The sequence below is a fragment of the Plectropomus leopardus genome, chromosome 23 (assembly GCF_008729295.1).
Source record: "Plectropomus leopardus isolate mb chromosome 23, YSFRI_Pleo_2.0, whole genome shotgun sequence".
NCBI classification, from domain to species: domain Eukaryota; kingdom Metazoa; phylum Chordata; class Actinopteri; order Perciformes; family Serranidae; genus Plectropomus; species Plectropomus leopardus.
In genome coordinates this window covers 11777208-11795941 of record NC_056485.1, presented here as the reverse complement: position 1 = coordinate 11795941, position 18734 = coordinate 11777208, and the positions used below count along the sequence as shown (strand labels likewise).

At 38.2% G+C, this 18734-nt stretch overlaps 1 protein-coding gene across 5 annotated transcripts in view; it reads right to left on the bottom strand.

Annotated features, from left to right (window-relative positions):
* elavl2 (ELAV like neuron-specific RNA binding protein 2) overlaps positions 1 to 18734 on the bottom strand; it is a 33954-nt gene that overhangs the window by 6849 nt on the left and 8371 nt on the right. For 3 of the 5 annotated variants that reach the window (XM_042512503.1, XM_042512502.1, XM_042512506.1), the window contains exons 2-5: positions 12699 to 12789; positions 11241 to 11484; positions 4748 to 4851; positions 1800 to 1953 (exon numbers count right to left, since the gene is read on the bottom strand). In XM_042512503.1, coding sequence (XP_042368437.1) covers positions 1800 to 1953; positions 4748 to 4851; positions 11241 to 11484; positions 12699 to 12770 — 574 coding nt within the window. In that variant the 5' untranslated portion in view covers positions 12771 to 12789. The remainder of the gene's footprint in view (positions 1 to 1799; positions 1954 to 4747; positions 4852 to 11240; positions 11485 to 12698; positions 12790 to 18734) is intronic. The other 2 variants (XM_042512504.1, XM_042512507.1) reach the window with 2 other exon arrangements.

Here is an 18734-nt window from a genome sequence, read left to right as displayed (position 1 = left end):
TTGTTTTACCTAAACCTTCTGAAAACAATGGGAGTGCTGCTGTGAGGGTACATAACTGGCCTGCGATGCTACAAAGTTTTAAATAAGTAGAACTGAGAATACTTTTAGCAGCTTAAAATAGGATTAATGGCATAATTATTTGAGTTATGTCATCAAAATTAAATACATTTCTATACAAGGAAAATTAGCATTTTGTGCAGATGACTTCTGAACATGCATTGCTGTCATGGCTAAAGAAATGTGATCCATGTCCAAAAGGAAGAAGCAGAAACATCAGTAGTGACCCATCCCAAATCGAGGGAAGCACAAGAGAAATGTGGAGCAGGAGAGTAAACACAGTGAAAGTGAATAAGAGGACTTGTTTTGTTTGAGCACCAGCAACAATACGCTTTCCAGTCAGGGACAGTGGCGGACAGCAGGAAGAAACAAGACCAAGACCCAGACGCCACAAGATGGCAGAAAGAGGTGGAAAAAAAACAAAACAAAACAAAACAAAATTTAAGCATCACTTTAACTGAGCGTTAACAGATCACTATATACAACAGCATGACATTAACTACTGCTTGTACTCTCTGTGTGAAGTGATAGTTAAACATTAGCAAGTTTGCATTATTATCTATCAGCATCATTTCAGTTTAGCTAGCTATTTTTACTGATTCATATGCCTATTTACCAGACTGAAGCAAACAGATCTTAGTCTTAGTTTATTTAAACATTATTCCTTTAACTTATTTTCCTCTTCCTGTCCTATGGGACATCGGTGCATGTTTTTTTCACTCTTTGTTTTGTTTCTTCCTGCTGCCCTCCAATCAGCATTGAACGTCAGTATCTTTGCCAAGTCAAAAAGAGGTCCATCACTGCAGTACCACATGCTGCTTGTGGTGCTACTCCTTGCTGCACATTTGTCATTTTGATATTTGATCGTTTCTTTTTAAAAAAAGTGCATTTCTCTTATGATCTGTGCATTTTTTTATTGCATTTCAGTATTTGAGTCAGTGCATTTTTGTTCTTGAGAGAAACTGCATTAAAAAGGCATCAAAAAGCAAGAGCACCTTTGCACAAAGTGTTGGTGAGCAATAACAGGTTGCAGTCCTGGTTTAAAATTCTGGTGGTTGGGTTCCCCCTCTTCCGACAGTTGGTTCACGGATTGTTTCGTTAATACTAAAGTAAAACTGAGAGTGAATTCTCCTGAAGAAAAGTGGTTTTACGTTTGAAAAAATAAAGATACCCATTCCCATAATGCATGCCTGAAGGAATATCATGTTTCAGCAGCACACAGGGACCGAACCCATTTGGAAATGTCTCAGTGAAAGATTCTGTTTATTAGTGTTTCATAAGGGTTCTGCTTCCACATGACAGCTGAGAAATAGAGAATCTAACTGCTCTAAATGCATTTCATTTCTTGCCATGAAAAACAGGCATTGCATGTACACCTTGGGGATGGGAAGAGAATAAGGGAGATAGCAAGAGAAGGTAAGTGCAGGCAGAAGGGAGATTGGAGGGGAAAAGAAATTATGAAGCATTGAGTCCTGCTACTTTACACCCATTTCATATTCTATCCATCTATGCATATTTATGAACACCTCTAGTGGAAAATTGCATTTTTGGGGACCTCATACCACCACCACCTCTGATGTATTTCTCAGGCCTTGCTGTGTCATTTTGTTAGGGAGTCACTGGGGGAAGGAGGGGAAGAAAAGAAGCAAAGTAAAAACTGAAAGTAAAATGAAAAATTAACCAAAAAAAAAGGAGGGTGGGAGGCAAACAGCAAAATGGGACAGCTGTCATGTACCACTCACCAGTCACCTGGTCAACCAGGATGCGTGAGGTAATGATGCGTCCATACTGAGAGAAGAGCTGCTCCAGTTCTTTCTGAGTCATGGTTTTTGGCAAGCCACTGACGTACAAATTTGCATCTCTGATGGAGGCGGAGCTTGGACGCGCATAGGAAACCTGCAGAGTCAGAGTCAGAGACATGACCACCAGTACATAAGAGCCAGTTTTAGCACATGCAGTAATGAACTCGCATACCTCTAATACAAGGTTCAGGGTAGGTTATTCATCATCTTTTATGTTGCATTTGCTCAAACCAACAGCAGCAAAGGAGCAGATGCTGTGACCCATTTCTAGCAGAAAAAATGCAAACACTGACTCCTAATTAACCGGACTGAGTTTTCTTTAAATATACTCATGTTATAGAGCCCACATCTTATGCACAATATAAAAATGCTCAGTTCAAATGCTTATACCATACTAGAGGTTTCTTATGATAACAGCATGGTTTATAAAGCCATGTAAATAAAAATGCTGACAACATTTTAGTGTATTGATGCTGAATGCATTGAAATTTCCTCAAAAAATAACTATTTGTGGCATTTCCAACAGAAGCACTCACAGTTTCTCTTTAACTAAATTTGGTCAAATAAAAACCTTTATTACAGCTTACAAGAACACAACTCTACGTCTCTCTATGTGTTCAGACTAAATGATGCAAATGTTGACATAAATGGACACGTTCATAATGATGTATAATGAAAGTCCAGGTGGTGCCACTTGAGGCAAAACCTGCTCAATGTAAAAAGGTTTCAACTAGAAAGTTGCATCATCTCATTGAAAAAAAAAGCCCAAATATATTAAGAATTAAAATAATAAATATAATAATAATATAATAATAATAATAAAAAAATCACATTTAGTTCATACCTGTGCTTTTACAAATTGACTATAAAATAAACCTCTACTCATCCCATTATACTGTCAGGTTTTCTTCAGTATGATTGTTTTAATAATCATTTGGGTCCCACAACAATGGGGTGATGCAACGCAGTAATTTGTCTGCTCCGCAGTCTTTGTTTGTCCCCCTATTTTTCTTTCCCCAGAGCTTACTTTAGAATGACTCTCATCAGCTAAATGGACAGTAACGAATCTGTCTGTCAAAAGTTAAACTTGCACATTTTCTGTCCATCAACTCAGCTGGAAACCTGACAGAGATGGATGCTGCATCAGGCCTGTCTAGACAGCTCTCATTTAAAAATAAATTGATAATTTTCTTGAAAATTTCCATAGACAACAGAGCAGCATGGCTACCTATTAAAACTAATCTCACCCATTCCCCTCTCTAAAGTCAGGAGATATTTGGAGAGCCCCCAGCACCGGGTTAGATAAATATGCAGCATAAATCAACATTTGTCCATAAACACAGCCGAGTAATAGAAAACAGAGGGGGGCCGGAGAGTCATCTACCAGGTCCTGCAGATCAATACATCATTACACCCCTGAGTAGTCATAAATTCCTTATTTTTCAGTGCACTATCCTATTTTCAGTCATATAGACATTTATACAATGACATGCAGAAGAAACCCATACAGGCTAAATTTAGGAGCCAATGTGTACGAATGGCTTGAGGACATTTTTATGGAGGACTAAATGAGAGAATCACAGAGAGGGATTTAAGACAGAAACATTGCAGAGTCAAGAATCTGCTGTATCTTTGTATTCCCTCCGTCTGGTGGCTCCCGATTCTTGCAAGTCAGACTGTAAATTACCTGAATAGATCACAGTTGTATTTAATTACAGTCTCAGACGTGCTAAGTGGTCCTATACCAAGCCCTTATAATCTTATGCAATGGATTGTATGAAAAAAAAAAAAAAAAAAAAAAATCACACACTTTAATTAAACCTTCAAAAGGGATTCCTTTTTGTGCTCTAAGATCGATAAGAACTCCACTTGGTCACCCCATCTCAAAACTCAGCCCGTTCCTGCCCTGGAGGGACGGCTGACAAAGCGAACGTGAAAGCTGAAGCTCCCTGCCCACAGCCAGGCAACTCCCTCGCTTCTCCTCATCCCTGCCTCCTAGTCTCACCTTCACACTTCATTTGATGCTAAAATTTGCAAAGTATATTCCTCTACCTCACTGGGGTTTATTTGCACTTCTGACAAGAGCAGCTAGAGAATTTTGGATGTGTGATACATTAAAAAAAAATGTTCCCGTGTTATACTTTCAGAGGTATGAACTGAGCAAGAGAGGTGGAGAGAAAGATGTGTTCAGTTTGATTCATGGAAATGAAGCGGTGCGGCTCATAACACGCCTCATCTTCAACTGTCAATATAATATTAAAGTGTTAAATACAGAAATAATCAAGCGTACAGCTCACAAATTTGGTGCTATTCAAACATGAATTTTCTATCACAAAATGTGTTTTTGCCCACAGACATTTTCATGAATACCCCTCTGCCCGATGTGAGAAGGGATCTGGCTAGCTCCTTGTAAAACCAATGTGAAAAAATATCACATCTAATAATCTGGCTGCACCATCCGCAAATCCTGCAGCACTATATGAAGCAAATGAGTTTTTCCACCAGCACATTGAGTGCTACATTGCCTGATGAATGCTAATGGCAGCCACCTCCTTGTAAAGGCATACAGCAGTGCTACAGCACATGCAACCATAGAAACAGTTCTGCTCTACTTGAGGCCCAGGCAAAGCCGCATGTGCCCAGATTAACAATAGGCTCTTCCTTTCCACCCCACATTTCTCCAGCCTCATTATGCTTCGACTCCAACCCAGAGAGCTAGACATGAACAGCATATCTTGAATTTTTGCAACCAGTCAAGAATGGTAACAGATTTTTACTGGGTTGAATACGACAGTCTGATTAGGTAGCTTATTGGAGATAAGAATGATACAATGTGTGTTAGCGTAAAAAAAAAAAAAAAAAAAGGAAAATCATACATGACATCTTACCTTGATGGTTTTGGTCTGAAGTCTCAAGCCATTTAAGGTATTGATGGCTTTTTCTGCGTCCTTCGGGTCCACGTAATTCACAAATCCATAGCCTAGGCTCTGCCCTGCAATCACAAGACCAGAAAAAACATGAAGTGTCACACTTGAAAAATGACTGCTGAACACAAACACCAGGCAATTTATTAAAATTAAACATATACAAAACTGCTTTTTATGAATCATGGTGAATGGCATCAATGCAGTTTAACTCTAGCAAATGAAGTGTCAGTAATCCTGGGATACACAGATGAACAGTCAGTCTTTATTTCTTTTTTGGCACAGCATGAAAAACACAGGAGGTCACAAGCTCATTTCCAGCATCTGTTTGGCCTACAACCTATAGTAAATCCTCAAACCAACTCTTTGACAAACATGTCTTAAATTAAAAATGACAGGCAATCGCTCTGCTTTCACACCAACTCATCTCTGACACAGCGCAGTAGCCGAGGCTCAATGTGTTCCCCTCCCTCTACAGTTTATCTCTAAAATGTACAATAGATTGACACCCACTCTTTATGTGCACAGAGGCAATTCAATTTCCTCCACCCACACTGCTGGGTCTCTCTGCAATTCCACTGCCGGTCAAGTTCACCAGCTCAAGCAGCTTCAGCATGTTAATACGGCACAAAAACAACCTCAATTTTATCTAAAACTTTAAGCTGACATTAAAACAGGTTGATATTTTGATGAAACCCATTATTTCATTTGAGCACAAGACATGTTTAGAGAGATGACTAAGTGTGATGGGAAATCCACAAGAGTGGTCCATACTTGTCCACCACTGACATAAATCCCAAACATTTATTTTTGAATCAGACAACATGAATTCAAATAGCTGTTTTTCTTTAGTTGCCATTAGCTGACTCAGCTTTAACATTTTATAGACTATGAAAAAAAAATGTGTATGTGACAGTGACAATATACATTTTTTAAAATAGTAAAAAAAATAAAAAAAAAGAATGTTATAATTAAGATCACATTGGTGTATTACTAAGGCATACAGACACCTGCCTGGCAAACATTTCTTGCAGCACTTCTATCATTTAGCTTTACTGTCCATTGAACACCCTGTATGTAGCCATACTGGCTTTATCCATCTTACCATCATGACTCACTGCTCTCATGGGTTGCTCCGCTGTGATCAAGTAAAGTTCATAAACTTAATTTCACCTTGCATCTAAGGGAACGTTATAGCCAGGAGAAACATGCAGAGTCTTTGATATGAGGTGATAAAATGACACTTTTACTTAAGCCTTGCGGGCAAACCGCCTGCCTCGCTGTATTCTACTGTACATGCTGTACGTGGGCACGTTCTGCCCTTATAGAGATGTCTTCCTATGGAACATCTAAGCAGTCGCAACATCCGTTTACTAGGGAGCCTTAAACATGTTTCTATAACAAACAACTTGCTCACTTTCAGCTGTCATTAAGGAGTAGAGGAGACATGCTGGGATGCACTTTGAAACAGAGAACTGCACCCAGCTTCCAGTAAAAGACTAGTGCTGCCCATAGTGGGAGGAAAATGACACAAAGACTAAGCTGCTGCAGCAGCAGCAGCCAAGGCGAGAACATTTAAAGCAAAGAGGAAGCATGCATCTCTCTGGTGATTACTTAACATCTGATGTAGCACCAGCACACAGATGTAGGCTGGCTTAAATCCATTGCCACAGGGCCAAGGGAGAGACAAAAGCAACACAGTCTGGAGGGGATAGGGTTTTATGTAGAGCTGAAATTGAAATCAGAGCATCATTCCTGAGAAATAACTTGGAGGCTTTGAATAACATTAAGGGTCTAATTTTTCCCCAACCGAGTTTGAAGTCAGTTTTTTCCCGCCCCAATTCAAGCTTCTATCAAATAAAAGTAATTCAAAAAGATACTGCTTAAAATATAATAGCCTGCTGGTTAGTTGCTCTTGGTGGAAAAAGCTGGTCACCTATTCATTACCAATCAATGCCACAACTGGTATGGATGCCTTTTAAATGCCTGCATTGACAGAAACTACTGCTCAGCTGCAGGGATCAACACCCTTTTCAGACCCAGTTCTGGGATTTGAAAGCAGGTTATTAATACCTAAATTTTGCAAATATCAGCAAACACACTGAAACTAAAATTGTGACACATGGTAAATAAATGTGGCAGTAACGCATAAAGCAATAATGGGCATAATGAAATTTTAGCAACACCTGAACAAGCAGTAGAGCTGCAGTTTTAGACAACAAACAAGTTTAAATGTCAGTGTTATTTACCCCTAAAAAGAAATTTCCCCTGCTTAGTTTCCTGTTTGAAAAGTATCTATTGCCAAGCGGGCAGCTAAGAAGTCACCATTTCCAGCAAGCTACATTTGTATTTCTTTAATAAAAAAGGCAATTTGTTTTTATATGGCTAAAAACTCCTACACCGATCACCACTGATGCTAGGAGCCCTTAGACTCCTGCCGTAAAGAGACCTCATTTACACACTTTGTTTAATTAAAGATGCCGGTGCAACTGTCACCCCCAATCCAATCCAACAGAAGCTCTCATTCTGAAAACAACGTGATGCTCATGTAATTCTATAGTCTACATTACTTGTTTCTTTTTGTAAAAGGTGTAAGCTAAAAATTAACGTGACATACCCAAGTTTTCACATGTGTACAACTTTACAACAGTCGAATACAAGGTGAACGTGACTGCAATCCCACGCACAGAAATCAGTACAGGTCCCACAGCCAGTTTTTTCAACTCAACGGTTGAGAGTTTCAACAACAGGATAGCTGCATGAGGCAGAGCACAAACAAACAACTGATGTACAATTACTACGCCATCCAAGGTAGCATTGACACATCCTTTACAGAAACAGACGTCAATGTCAAGCAATGACTATGGAATGTTTAGCAAGTTACTTTTTGAACTGATATTTAAATGAAAATACACTGATTCTAATGACCCTGATGGCTAATATCTACAACTTGGACTAATTGAAACTTTATTGTTTGAAAAGCAAGAGACAATACTACGTGAGACCTCTCAATCACTAAAATGATCTTTGAGAAGTCTTTGAGAAACTTGCGTAATTTAATGAGTAAGTCACTGATGCAAATTATTTGCATTTAATCTTCAATATAATCTATGTAACTTTGATCAGCCAACTGTGTATTGCATGGATGATCATTACTGTAGCACAATGCTGTGGACAGTAGACATGAAGAGGAAAACCACAAAATGGACAGGATTGGATTACATGGATTGCAAAATGGAGAAGAGAGAAAATAGTGAGCGGCAAAGAGAAGAAGGGCCAGAGAAAACGACAGAAAGTGTCCAAAGTATGGGAAATACTTACTTAAATTAAAACTCTGTACGATGTACCTACTGTAATACCAGACTACCCTAACATCAAAGCTTTAGCATCTTAACAGAAAGCAGAGCCGAAACAACATAAGAAAGCATTTAACATAAATCAGTGATTACTGGTTCAGACGGAGGCTCATAAAGAATAAATGTTAATTATGGCTAATTATGCTGACTTTCAACCAGTTATGGTGTTGCAACATGGGCAGTAACGTTGAATGCAAATTAACTACGCTCGGCCTCCCTCCGGGCTGCTACTGCCTCAAAAGTCCGCCGAATGATGCAAAACCCAGGGACCCTCAGGTAGATGAGCAGGAAGCTTCAGGCAGCATGAAGGGAAGCCGAATACCGATCATCGCCACAAACTGCCCACCCTGCGGTGACACAGAACTGATTGAAAATCTGCAAAGTTTCCCTTTTGAAGACAGAAAGTTATATGGTGGCTTGGTTACTTGCCACTAATTGACTGCAGCATTTTATATTGTTTGTCTTGGGCAAAACTTTTAGCAAATTTAGGGACATCTCCGCTAAAATGAAAATACTGAAGTTAAATTTTGAAAGCATGGGCTACATTTATGTTACGATATTTATACACACGCGCACACACCCCTTCCCTCACAGTGATGCATGGAACATGCCAAAAAGCCAAATATCGGGTAATGTAAGCAGCATTTGGAGCCTAAGTACTGTATGCAATTCAAGCAATTAAAATGTTCATTTTTCTACAAAAAGAAACCAATTAGTTCGTTTAAGAGCCCTGTCTTAATTTCTCTTTTGTATATTCACTATTGCTTTTTAATAAAGCAAAAGTATTTATCCCGTCACTCCATGAATTGATGGTTAATTGGTAGAATACCATAGTTTAAAACCACAGCTGCCCTGTATGCAGGCAAAATATCATCGAGCTAGACATGCATTTCCAGACAGTAAAATATGCAAAAAAAATAATACAAATTTAACAAATCAAAATAAAACAGGTAAACAACAAGTCAACAAGGTTCAAGCAGTTATCTACTTCTATCTACTTGTGTTTTTTAAATTTAAACTAAATATTCTTTTTTTTATCCAGTTATGTTTTCATTTATTTTGTTTACAGACCACCTAAAAGATCAAACTTGATTGAGTCAACACAAAGGGGGGAGGGGGTCTTCAGAAAATCATTTCCTTGGTCAAACCACAAAAAAGTTCACTTATGTTTCTTGCTGAATCTGAATCTACATTTTTCACTGCCCCAATTTATGGGTGCATGTAGTGTTGCCTCAAGCCCTTTTCACTCAAGGGCAGGCTGATTTCAAACAACTTGTTTCATTTATTTTCTTGTACTTAAATTACTCTGAGTGCTACATTCACACTTGCTCCACTAAATATGCAACCTATCAAGCATATTTATGTTCAATCACCCGAGCAGACTGTGCTCAACACTGATTTTAGACGAGGATCACTTGTCAATTCAGCACAACCCATTTCACACATCAACAATCAAATGCAGCTCTTGTATGCATGGCTTCATAAGGGCATTTATTCCATGCAAGACTACACACTTGACAATTTTCATCATCGTTGCATGCCAAAAGTCTAAATTCAGTAAATTTATAATGAAAGCCACCAACGCCTCCATGCCCACAAATACACCAACCTCGGTTTGTGGTCTACCACTTGCTACCATTTATTTCCAGTGACATAAAATATGAAAGCTTTGATTTCGTGCATAGAGCACTTATATAGTGCCACTCCAATTGAGCTCCCACTTTCCACAACCTTAGCTTCCAGTATCTTTAAAAAGAAAAGTTCTTTACTAAAAATGCACCTTTAATAGAAATACTTCTTAAAGAAAACATAACAGAGGACAGCTTCATGTGCTTATAGAAGCAAGCAATAAATTTAACCAAAAACACTTGAGCACTTAACATTTTTAGAGTTGAGACTGTTAGCAACTGTGAAGAACAGTAGCAAGCATGACAAGACAGACCTGTGAATACTGGTCAGCTATACATAAGCATTGTGAAATATTAAACATTATTAATATTTTAAAGCCAGATGTGGTTGGGCACACATCTTCCATGTTAATTTAATGAAGGTGACTACCTTGAAGTCTCAGAATAAAGATAATCTATAATTATCAAAGCTCTGTCCTCTTATTGAGCAACATTGTTGAACTAAGAGCCCCCTGCCCTGCAGCCTCATTTCAATGGAAATATCTGTCCAGTCAACTAAGGCTGTGAATGTTTCAAGACCAAATGCAAATGTAACAGATGTGTGTATACATCCTTAAAAAGGCCAGAGGCCGGACCATCCGAGTGCGTTCTAAGAAACAGACGGAGGAAGGTCTTGGTAACCTTGATCTAAACAGCAAGTAGTAAGAATCAAGCAGCCTCAGCCGTTAAGCTGCCTGCTCACGTCACAAAGGCGACACAGTGTGCATCTCTGCCAGCTGCATTCCTCCCATAAAAAACTTATATATGCAAGTTCTCTACCTGCCCAAATATGAGGAATGTAAAAATGCAATTAAATTGAGTGTCTATTGAAATTCCTGTAGTAAAGAGCCAGGAAAATCATTCTGAGTAAAAAGCCATGTATTCAATAGTATCCATTTTAATTCCCCTGGGGCCCATTTTTTGCTAGTGGTACTAGTATCATCCCACATATTAAGGCAGTATATACAGCAATTAAAATCAGTCCTTACATTGCTGCTTGGAGGGTTTTATAATCGCCACTATGTAAAGACAGGGCCTGATATTCTTTATAAAGAGATGCACAATGATTGGCTGACTTCCAAAACAAAGGCCTCTGCCGTTATTTGAGGTTAAAAAAAAAAAAAAAAAGATCTACGATTTGTGATGCTAGATGTCAAATATACAAAGAGGAAATTACACACTGTGCATACATTAACAAAAAAGCTTATGAGATAACAACACTGCAAGCAGGGCCCCACTGGTACATCATTTGGGTTGAATGTCTGTTAGTTATTGAGGATAACATTTTTGTAACATTACTTTCAACTAATATCAAAACCATTTTATATGAGAATTTAAATAAAAATGAATCCAAATGCCAACAAATTCAGAATGCACAGTTATGCGTTGAGCCCGAGCATTAACCAGCCACATCAATGAAAACAGTTGCGTTACCTGTTATTTTGTCTCGAACTAGTTTACAGGACTCAATTTCTCCGATGCTCCCGAACAAACTCTTCAGCTCCTCTTGGGTCATGTTCTGAGGCAGGTAGTTGACTATCAGGTTAGTTTTACTGTCCTCTATGCTCCCCGACTCTACAGGTGAGGAGCAGTTGTTTGAGATTGTTGAAGGACCGTTGCTTGTGTTGTTGCAAGTTGGCCCATTGGACAGCTGTGTTTCCATGGCAGCAATTACCTGCTAAAAAGAAAGAAGAAAAAAATCAAGTCAAGACCAAATGCAAATCAGGCAAAAACATCAAAATACCAGCCGAGTTAAAAAAGGAAACTCTTCACACATTGAAACAGTGTTTTGTTAGAATGCTGATTAATTGAAATGGATTTTTTTTATTTCATAACTTCAACACAAAACAACATTACAGCAGCTAAGCTGCGGGGAAAATACAAGTCAAAAAGAGACCATCAGTGAGTCTTCATGCTGTTTTTTTTTATTGTGCATTAACATAATTTAGTGTGGCATAGTAGAGCTAAAATTACAGGCCACTACCTTTGGAGGAAGTAGACGCTGTGATGCTGTGAATGTCAATGCTTTGTCCCCCTCAGAACAGGTTGGTGCAGGCTATTTGATCATGTGAATGTGTGTCTTAAGCATAAATATCTAGCCAAATGTGAAATGTTAGATCTCACAGTGCAACCACAGGTGAAAGAAAAAAAAGTTGGGACAAAAAAGACTGCACAATGAATTCCCTCTCTGCTATTCATGATTGCTGCTTTTGTTTCTGGGCAAACAGAAGAGACTTTCTACTGAGAAAGTAATGTGACGGTCTATTAATCTGTCAGAAGCTCAACAATTGATAAAGCAATTTTCAGGTTGGTAAGTGGCATGTTTAAACATATCTTTCAAGGTTAAATGTGGCGACAAAAGTGAAACATTTCATTCTGCAAACAGTATGCAAAGCCTATAGCCACACCATATCTGCAGCCATCGGTACGTTAGCATCGGACAACAGGCCTTAAATGATGTGGTAGTCAGTTAAGGCAACCAGCAACAAGTTTATGTATGAAGAGTCATCCTTTGTTAACAGATTCACCATGTGCAGAAAGCAGATCAGTGAAATCACACCACTATGCATATTATTTTTCATTTTTACTAGTTTGTACACGAAGGCATAAAGCCATCATTTCAAGAAGTGATTCTATGAGATAAACATATCAGAATAGACAGTAGCAGACAGATTTAGACCATACCAATACAGTCAAACATTAACAACTTGGGTGCTTTCTTTCTTAAACAAAACCCTTTCTTAAAGTGCCTGAATTCCAAATTGAAAATGTGACAAATTGAATTTGAGTGTCAAAATATGACTGGGAGCTAACGTCATTGGTATGGCCTGAGCGCTGTGACAGAAAGCAGGCCTTCTGGCCAAATGATTTCAAAAGAGAAGTGCCACAGACCCCAGTCCAAGGCTCAGGCGCCCACGAACCACTTCTAAGCAGAGAAGCCACATCGCACAGTCTGACTGCCATGTTAGTTTGGAGTTGCCGTCTGAAAATGTGGACACAAAAAGTACTTCATGTTAGATCAACAAGAACAAAAGCAACAGTCAGAGGTGATCACATGTCATTGTTGTGGGGGGAGAAAAAGAGGCTATATTTTTTGAACCAGCTGTCCATGTAGATTGTCTTAAACCAGAAGAGAAGCAAAAGGCAATGTTTCACTTAGTCACAATTCATCTGCAGGAGGAGCAAACAGCAGAACTAAGAGTGTTCAGTCAAGAGAGAAACCTGGCCACAACAACACTGACAATAAGCATGAGGAATGGCAAATTAGTCAAATGGATGAGAGCGCTGCACAAAGATGATCACTAAAATCGAAAGCACAAATCAATTGGTCTGCTCAGATTGCTCACATCCAGCAGTAGAGCTAATGCTTAGATTACGCTGACATATCCTGCATTTGTTATCCACTCTTTGGCACAGACAAAGCATTGAACTGCTAACATCCACAGTGAAATAATCAGCAAGTTTCCCAAGTCTCAACAAACCCAAACTTTGACTACAAACCAACAGACAACTGGATCCAATCCATGATGACAAGATGAGCCAGATATCACCAACAGACAACAACTAACTTAAATCACAACAACATGGTTAAAAAGGATCATAAGATACTTTGTAACAGGCCTAAGCAATTTGTGGGGACCACAATGACCACTACCCACAATCCAAAAAGTGCCGCACCATGTTTACATAAACATTCAAACAATTTATGGACAACTGTTACAGTCAACTTGCTTGAATCTGGAAATTAAGATAGAAATGTACAAAACTGATCTTAGTTGACAATCAAAATGATAATATTAGCATCATTAAACATTTGCACCAAGTGCTGCCATTTACACACAAAATGTGCTCATTTTATTCATCAATAGGTCTTTCACAGCATTTTATCTTAGAGGTGCCCTGCCTCACCTAAAATAAAGAGTGCCTCGCTAGCGTCAAAAGAAATGTATTTTTTTAGTGTTGTGTTTTGTTTACCCTAGTAAAATAAGCCACGTACAGCAGTGCCATCATGCTCAAACAATTTTGAAATTTCCATGGCACCTCTATGTCTCCATTTCAGTCCTAAATATTCAAATTGCGCCTTTAGCCTCGCAGCAAGTAGCAAGGAAGAAGACAATGAGGATATTTATTGACATCGTCATGTGCTGCAAGCCCCTAAACCATATTGCCACAGACTTTGTGATACCAGCAGAGTTCATATCATTGTCCAAAGAATCGATATAACAAAGTGATGAAACTTTTGAGTTACACTTTTACCTACTGCATGTAGACATTATGTTTAGGCTACTGTTCCATCTGCATTACTTGTTGGTAGATTAAAAGTTAAATCGCAGATTCATGCAGACTATAACAGATATTTTGAGCTGCATGCTTTCGTTCAAAATACAACACAGATAAGGTGTATTTGTATTTTAACTATGTTGGCTGTATCTAGTGAAAATGTCAACTTGCCGGAATTCAAATGTAAATTGATTTTCTCTACTCAAGTGATGAAAACAGAAATCAACACTGCATGTGTACAATGGACAGGTTTAAATCTGATCAGTATTTCTTCTTGGAAACTTCTTCATCTCAAATCAATGTGCCACTTTTAGTTTAACCATTTTTATCAAAAGAGATAGATAAAGTATGAATTAAAAACATTCCTTATCCATTTTCTTTCCAGAAAGCCAAAAGTAGAGATTTAATTATTTATGTCATTTTGCTTGCACTACTTTTTGTCGGAATATCTCTGCCATCTAAAATGTACTGTTCTGTGGTCTCATACAATTATATATGCATGCTTATAAATATGTGCTGCATACTGGAGTTTTCACACTTTCTCCCTCTGACATTTTTCTTTTACACATTCAGTTAAAGGCTTTTGTATTAGTAAAATAGTATTTTTTTGACCAATACTTGACAGTGTTTTGAATCTTGACTAAATAAAGTCAGTGCAGCTGCCATGATTGAAGACGATCACCTTCTATTTTTTGAACAAGCCAATTTTTTTATTTGCTGCTTTTCTCTGTTAATTGTGTTACAACACTGTCACATCTCAGCTGTCACCATCAGTTTCAGGGATTGGCTGTGCTGTGCATCATGATGTACATAAATGCACGTGAACTGACAAATTGCAGCAAACAGCTCGGTGTCAGTCAGATCAAACAGCTGTAGATCCGCTCTGGACTCTTATTCGATTAGAAAATAATTACGACCTCAGCTTATGCAAGTGTGAAAAACTGGAGGTGTACTGTGAGTGTGTGTGATGAGAGTTCACTGTGATAGCTTGACTAAAAATGACAATGTACTTAACAGTGTTATTTATCTAGATATTGAGATGTCTTTCTGCTCTGAAAGCATATCAGCTTGTATCTCTGTGCACAGAAGAAAGCCTGTCAGTAGGGAGAATGTGTGTGTTTGCCATACATAGCACATAGCACACTTATCAGGAACAGAATGGTTTGTGTCGATCAAGATCACATGGCTAATTGCTTTGTTAATTAGGTTACATTCGTCGAAATTGTCAAAAACTTTTTTAGAAATTGTGAAGATAAAATCTATTGCAAATGTATCTTTTTGTATTGGAACATAAAAAGTTTGATTCATAGAAAGACTCAATCATTGGAAGACTGAAAGGCTGATGCAAAACATCCACTTAGCACATAATTTAGCAACGAAAAAGTAAAAATGACATTAAAATGCATTTTTAACCCTTACTGCAAGTAAATTAATGTACAAAAAGTCAGCTTCTTTGTATTCTTACATAAAAATACAATGTTTTTCTTCCTGTAAAACAAAATGTGATGTGCTTTTGTATGCTCATTCCAATCAGTTTCCACAAATAACATGGCACCCACCTGTCAGTCAATCTGCAACTTTTGGCTGCACAGAGCTAAATTAAGTTAGCTAGCAACAGCATGCTAGGTTAGTGTGTGTTTGTTTCTTTAAAAACAAACTGTAAGTTACTGTAAAATTATTCACTTTGAGGAAAGTGTTACCTGCAACAGCTCCCGATAACATGCAAGGTATTTTACAGTGGACTGCTTCAGCAACTAAAGACACATGAAGCATTCAATTTGCCTCATCTCTCTGACCGGGACAGATGTATCGTTACTATGACATGCCAGTTTTCAACAATCAAATGAAATTCCTTCCCATGTCGAACCCTACCTGCGTATCCTATTCTAAAAACTGTTTTACCAATAAATTGTAATGTCTGTTTTTTGTGAACTGTGACAATGACTCAAAATGGTCAATCAATAATTCCTGCTGTAAAATGTGAACATTCAGGCCAATATTGCTTGCAGATTGAGGAGACATTTGTGTTGTACCTGTTTTATGAAAAACATCCATCCTTTTCAGCCTTCTAAATTTACTGTAGACACGCTGAACTGCCAGTGATGCAGTGTACAAGTGCAAATACATGACTCATTTGATTCACTGGCATGTCCCTAAACCAAGGTCAAAACCCACTGACTACATAACCCAAGCAAAAATAGAAACTACAGCCATACAGCAAATAGCTTACACCCACATGACCTATTACCACATAAACTCCATTCACTAGAGAAACAATAAGCCCAGATGAGTAATTTATCTTTCAAGTGACAATAATGTACAGAGAATATTATGGAAACATTCAAAGCCTGAACAAGGACAGTTGATTCTTCACTGGCTAGTAAGAGGTTGGCTTAGCAGCATCAATCTGTGAGGACATACTGAAATGAGCATCACTAAGTAGTGGTGTGTACCTGTCATGATCATTTTTGCAGGGATTTTTTTTTGTTATGAAAAAAAAAAAAGACCTGAAGCAGTCAACTAGTTAGTTTGATGGGCATCTTAAGACTACAAGTGCTAACTGCATTGACACTCAAAGCTTCAACACATTAGCAAAGTAAAAACATCTTTCACCGTGCCATTTTGCCAGAAAATGCACTGTATCACTATGTTTACCCACACTGTGATGTGAATTACACAAAAAGAGATTTTATAAATATTGTCCCTCCTATTCTAGAAACTGGTGTCCCAGGATGGTAAATCAATCTTCAATCATTAATATTCCTTGTCATCTGTAGCTAAGATACTGTAGATGTGTAAAACTAACTTTATACAGACAGCAATTAATAGTTGTAGTTTAAGATAGAGTACAGACTAGGGATGGACATTTTATTATTTGTTATTTCTTCATTTGGGGCTTTGCAGTAAATTTTCATCAAGCTCTCTCTTAAATATAAGAAAAAACAAACAAACTTAAGAACAGAGTCTAAAATGAACACTTGAGCAAAATTGCTGGTAAAGATTAGGGTTTCACCTCTTCCTAACATGCAGCAAGAGAGCGAATGCAAAACTTTTCCCAAATAGAGCTAGGGTGAACAGTTTTTCAAAAAAGCAACAAGTCACTTATCCTTTTTGCTAACGCGTGAGGCAAATTAGGAAATTTGTATTGGGAAACATTTAAACAATCTGATGTTTGCTCGCTCCATTATTCACATCCAGTTAGGAAGAGGTATTAGCCTGCATTTCTGTGCTGCACACTGTACAGATAAGCTATGATAACCAAGTATCATTCATTTTGTTATATTTTCAAAAATACTTTACTACACTACTCATAGGCTCAATCTTCAATCTGCCCGTAAGGTTAGATCACTTGTTTATTACACAGAAATGTGCAGATATTCATAGAGAGCACTTAAATCACTGCCTCCTGTCAAAAAAAGTAAACTTTAATGTATAACAGGGTCAATATATATTGTATATCAGTTCTCTTTTACAAAGCAAAAAAGGAAAATGTGATTACTATACAGGCTAAACGAATACCAATGTCCAAGTACTCATGCTCATTCCCCAGAACAGACTTGTAAGTTATGCCGTTCACTGCTGCACAGACCACTTTCATAACAAGTAGTGTCTGCAGGCTGCAGGCCATGACATACTACAATGAACCTACACTACTCTGTGGCTTTGAGACATTTTAAACAGCTTATAAATGATACATTTGCATATATACATATATTTTTAACACCTACTCTGCTCCAGACAGCATAATCTAAATATCTAAATATGGTCAGTTCAAGGGGTAAAAGTGTAATAATTTGAGTTCCACTGTTATGCCTTAGCTTAGACTAAAACACAGACATGATACCCATGCTATCCTAATGACAATGATAAAACCGAGTAACTGCCAACCCCAGAAACGGATTCAGGGAAGTACAACACTAACCTTATCTATCATCCTCTGTATCAAATCAGAGTTTGCTGTCCAATGCTCAACTTCAACTGATTAGAGCAATACTAATTGAGCCAAGTGCAGTCTACATCAACACCATCAACACTGCAAGCATCCCAGTAACGCAAGGATGGGGGCTTGAACTTTGCAGGTCAACTGAGCCCCTCCTGCTGCTCTTTCCATCTGTTATTGGTCTCAAAATATAAAACCAGTTGGTGACTGCAAAATATCAGTACTGCTTTCACGTGTCAACTTTTTTGCAGTTTTGTTAACATGACATAAAGGGCACAAAGACAGACATTTCAAAAACCTACGTGATATTCAGCCAAAGTTTTTTCACATGCCAAAAATCACAATTCTAAGTCAGAAACAGCGTCTCCACACGCATGGTAACAAGAGAGAAAAACAGGCCACAAGAGAACATATTGTGTTGAAGAAAATGACTTACTTCAATCTCCATTTCATATGTTTCACCTTTTATTCTAAGTACAAAGCACAAACATTGGCTATTGTCCCGCTTGAGATAGTGCCACAAGGCAGAAATATTTCATTAGATAAACACTTGGAAGAGAAAGCTTGGCAGTACGCCGCTCCCCAAAAATTTCAGTCAAGGCTTTCACTGTGTGCAGCCAGCCAGCAGCCTCCTCTTAGTGCAGGCATTTGAGTGCGGAGCATCTTGTTTCCCTAGAGGCCTTGCCTCACAGTTTTCGTCAGAAACC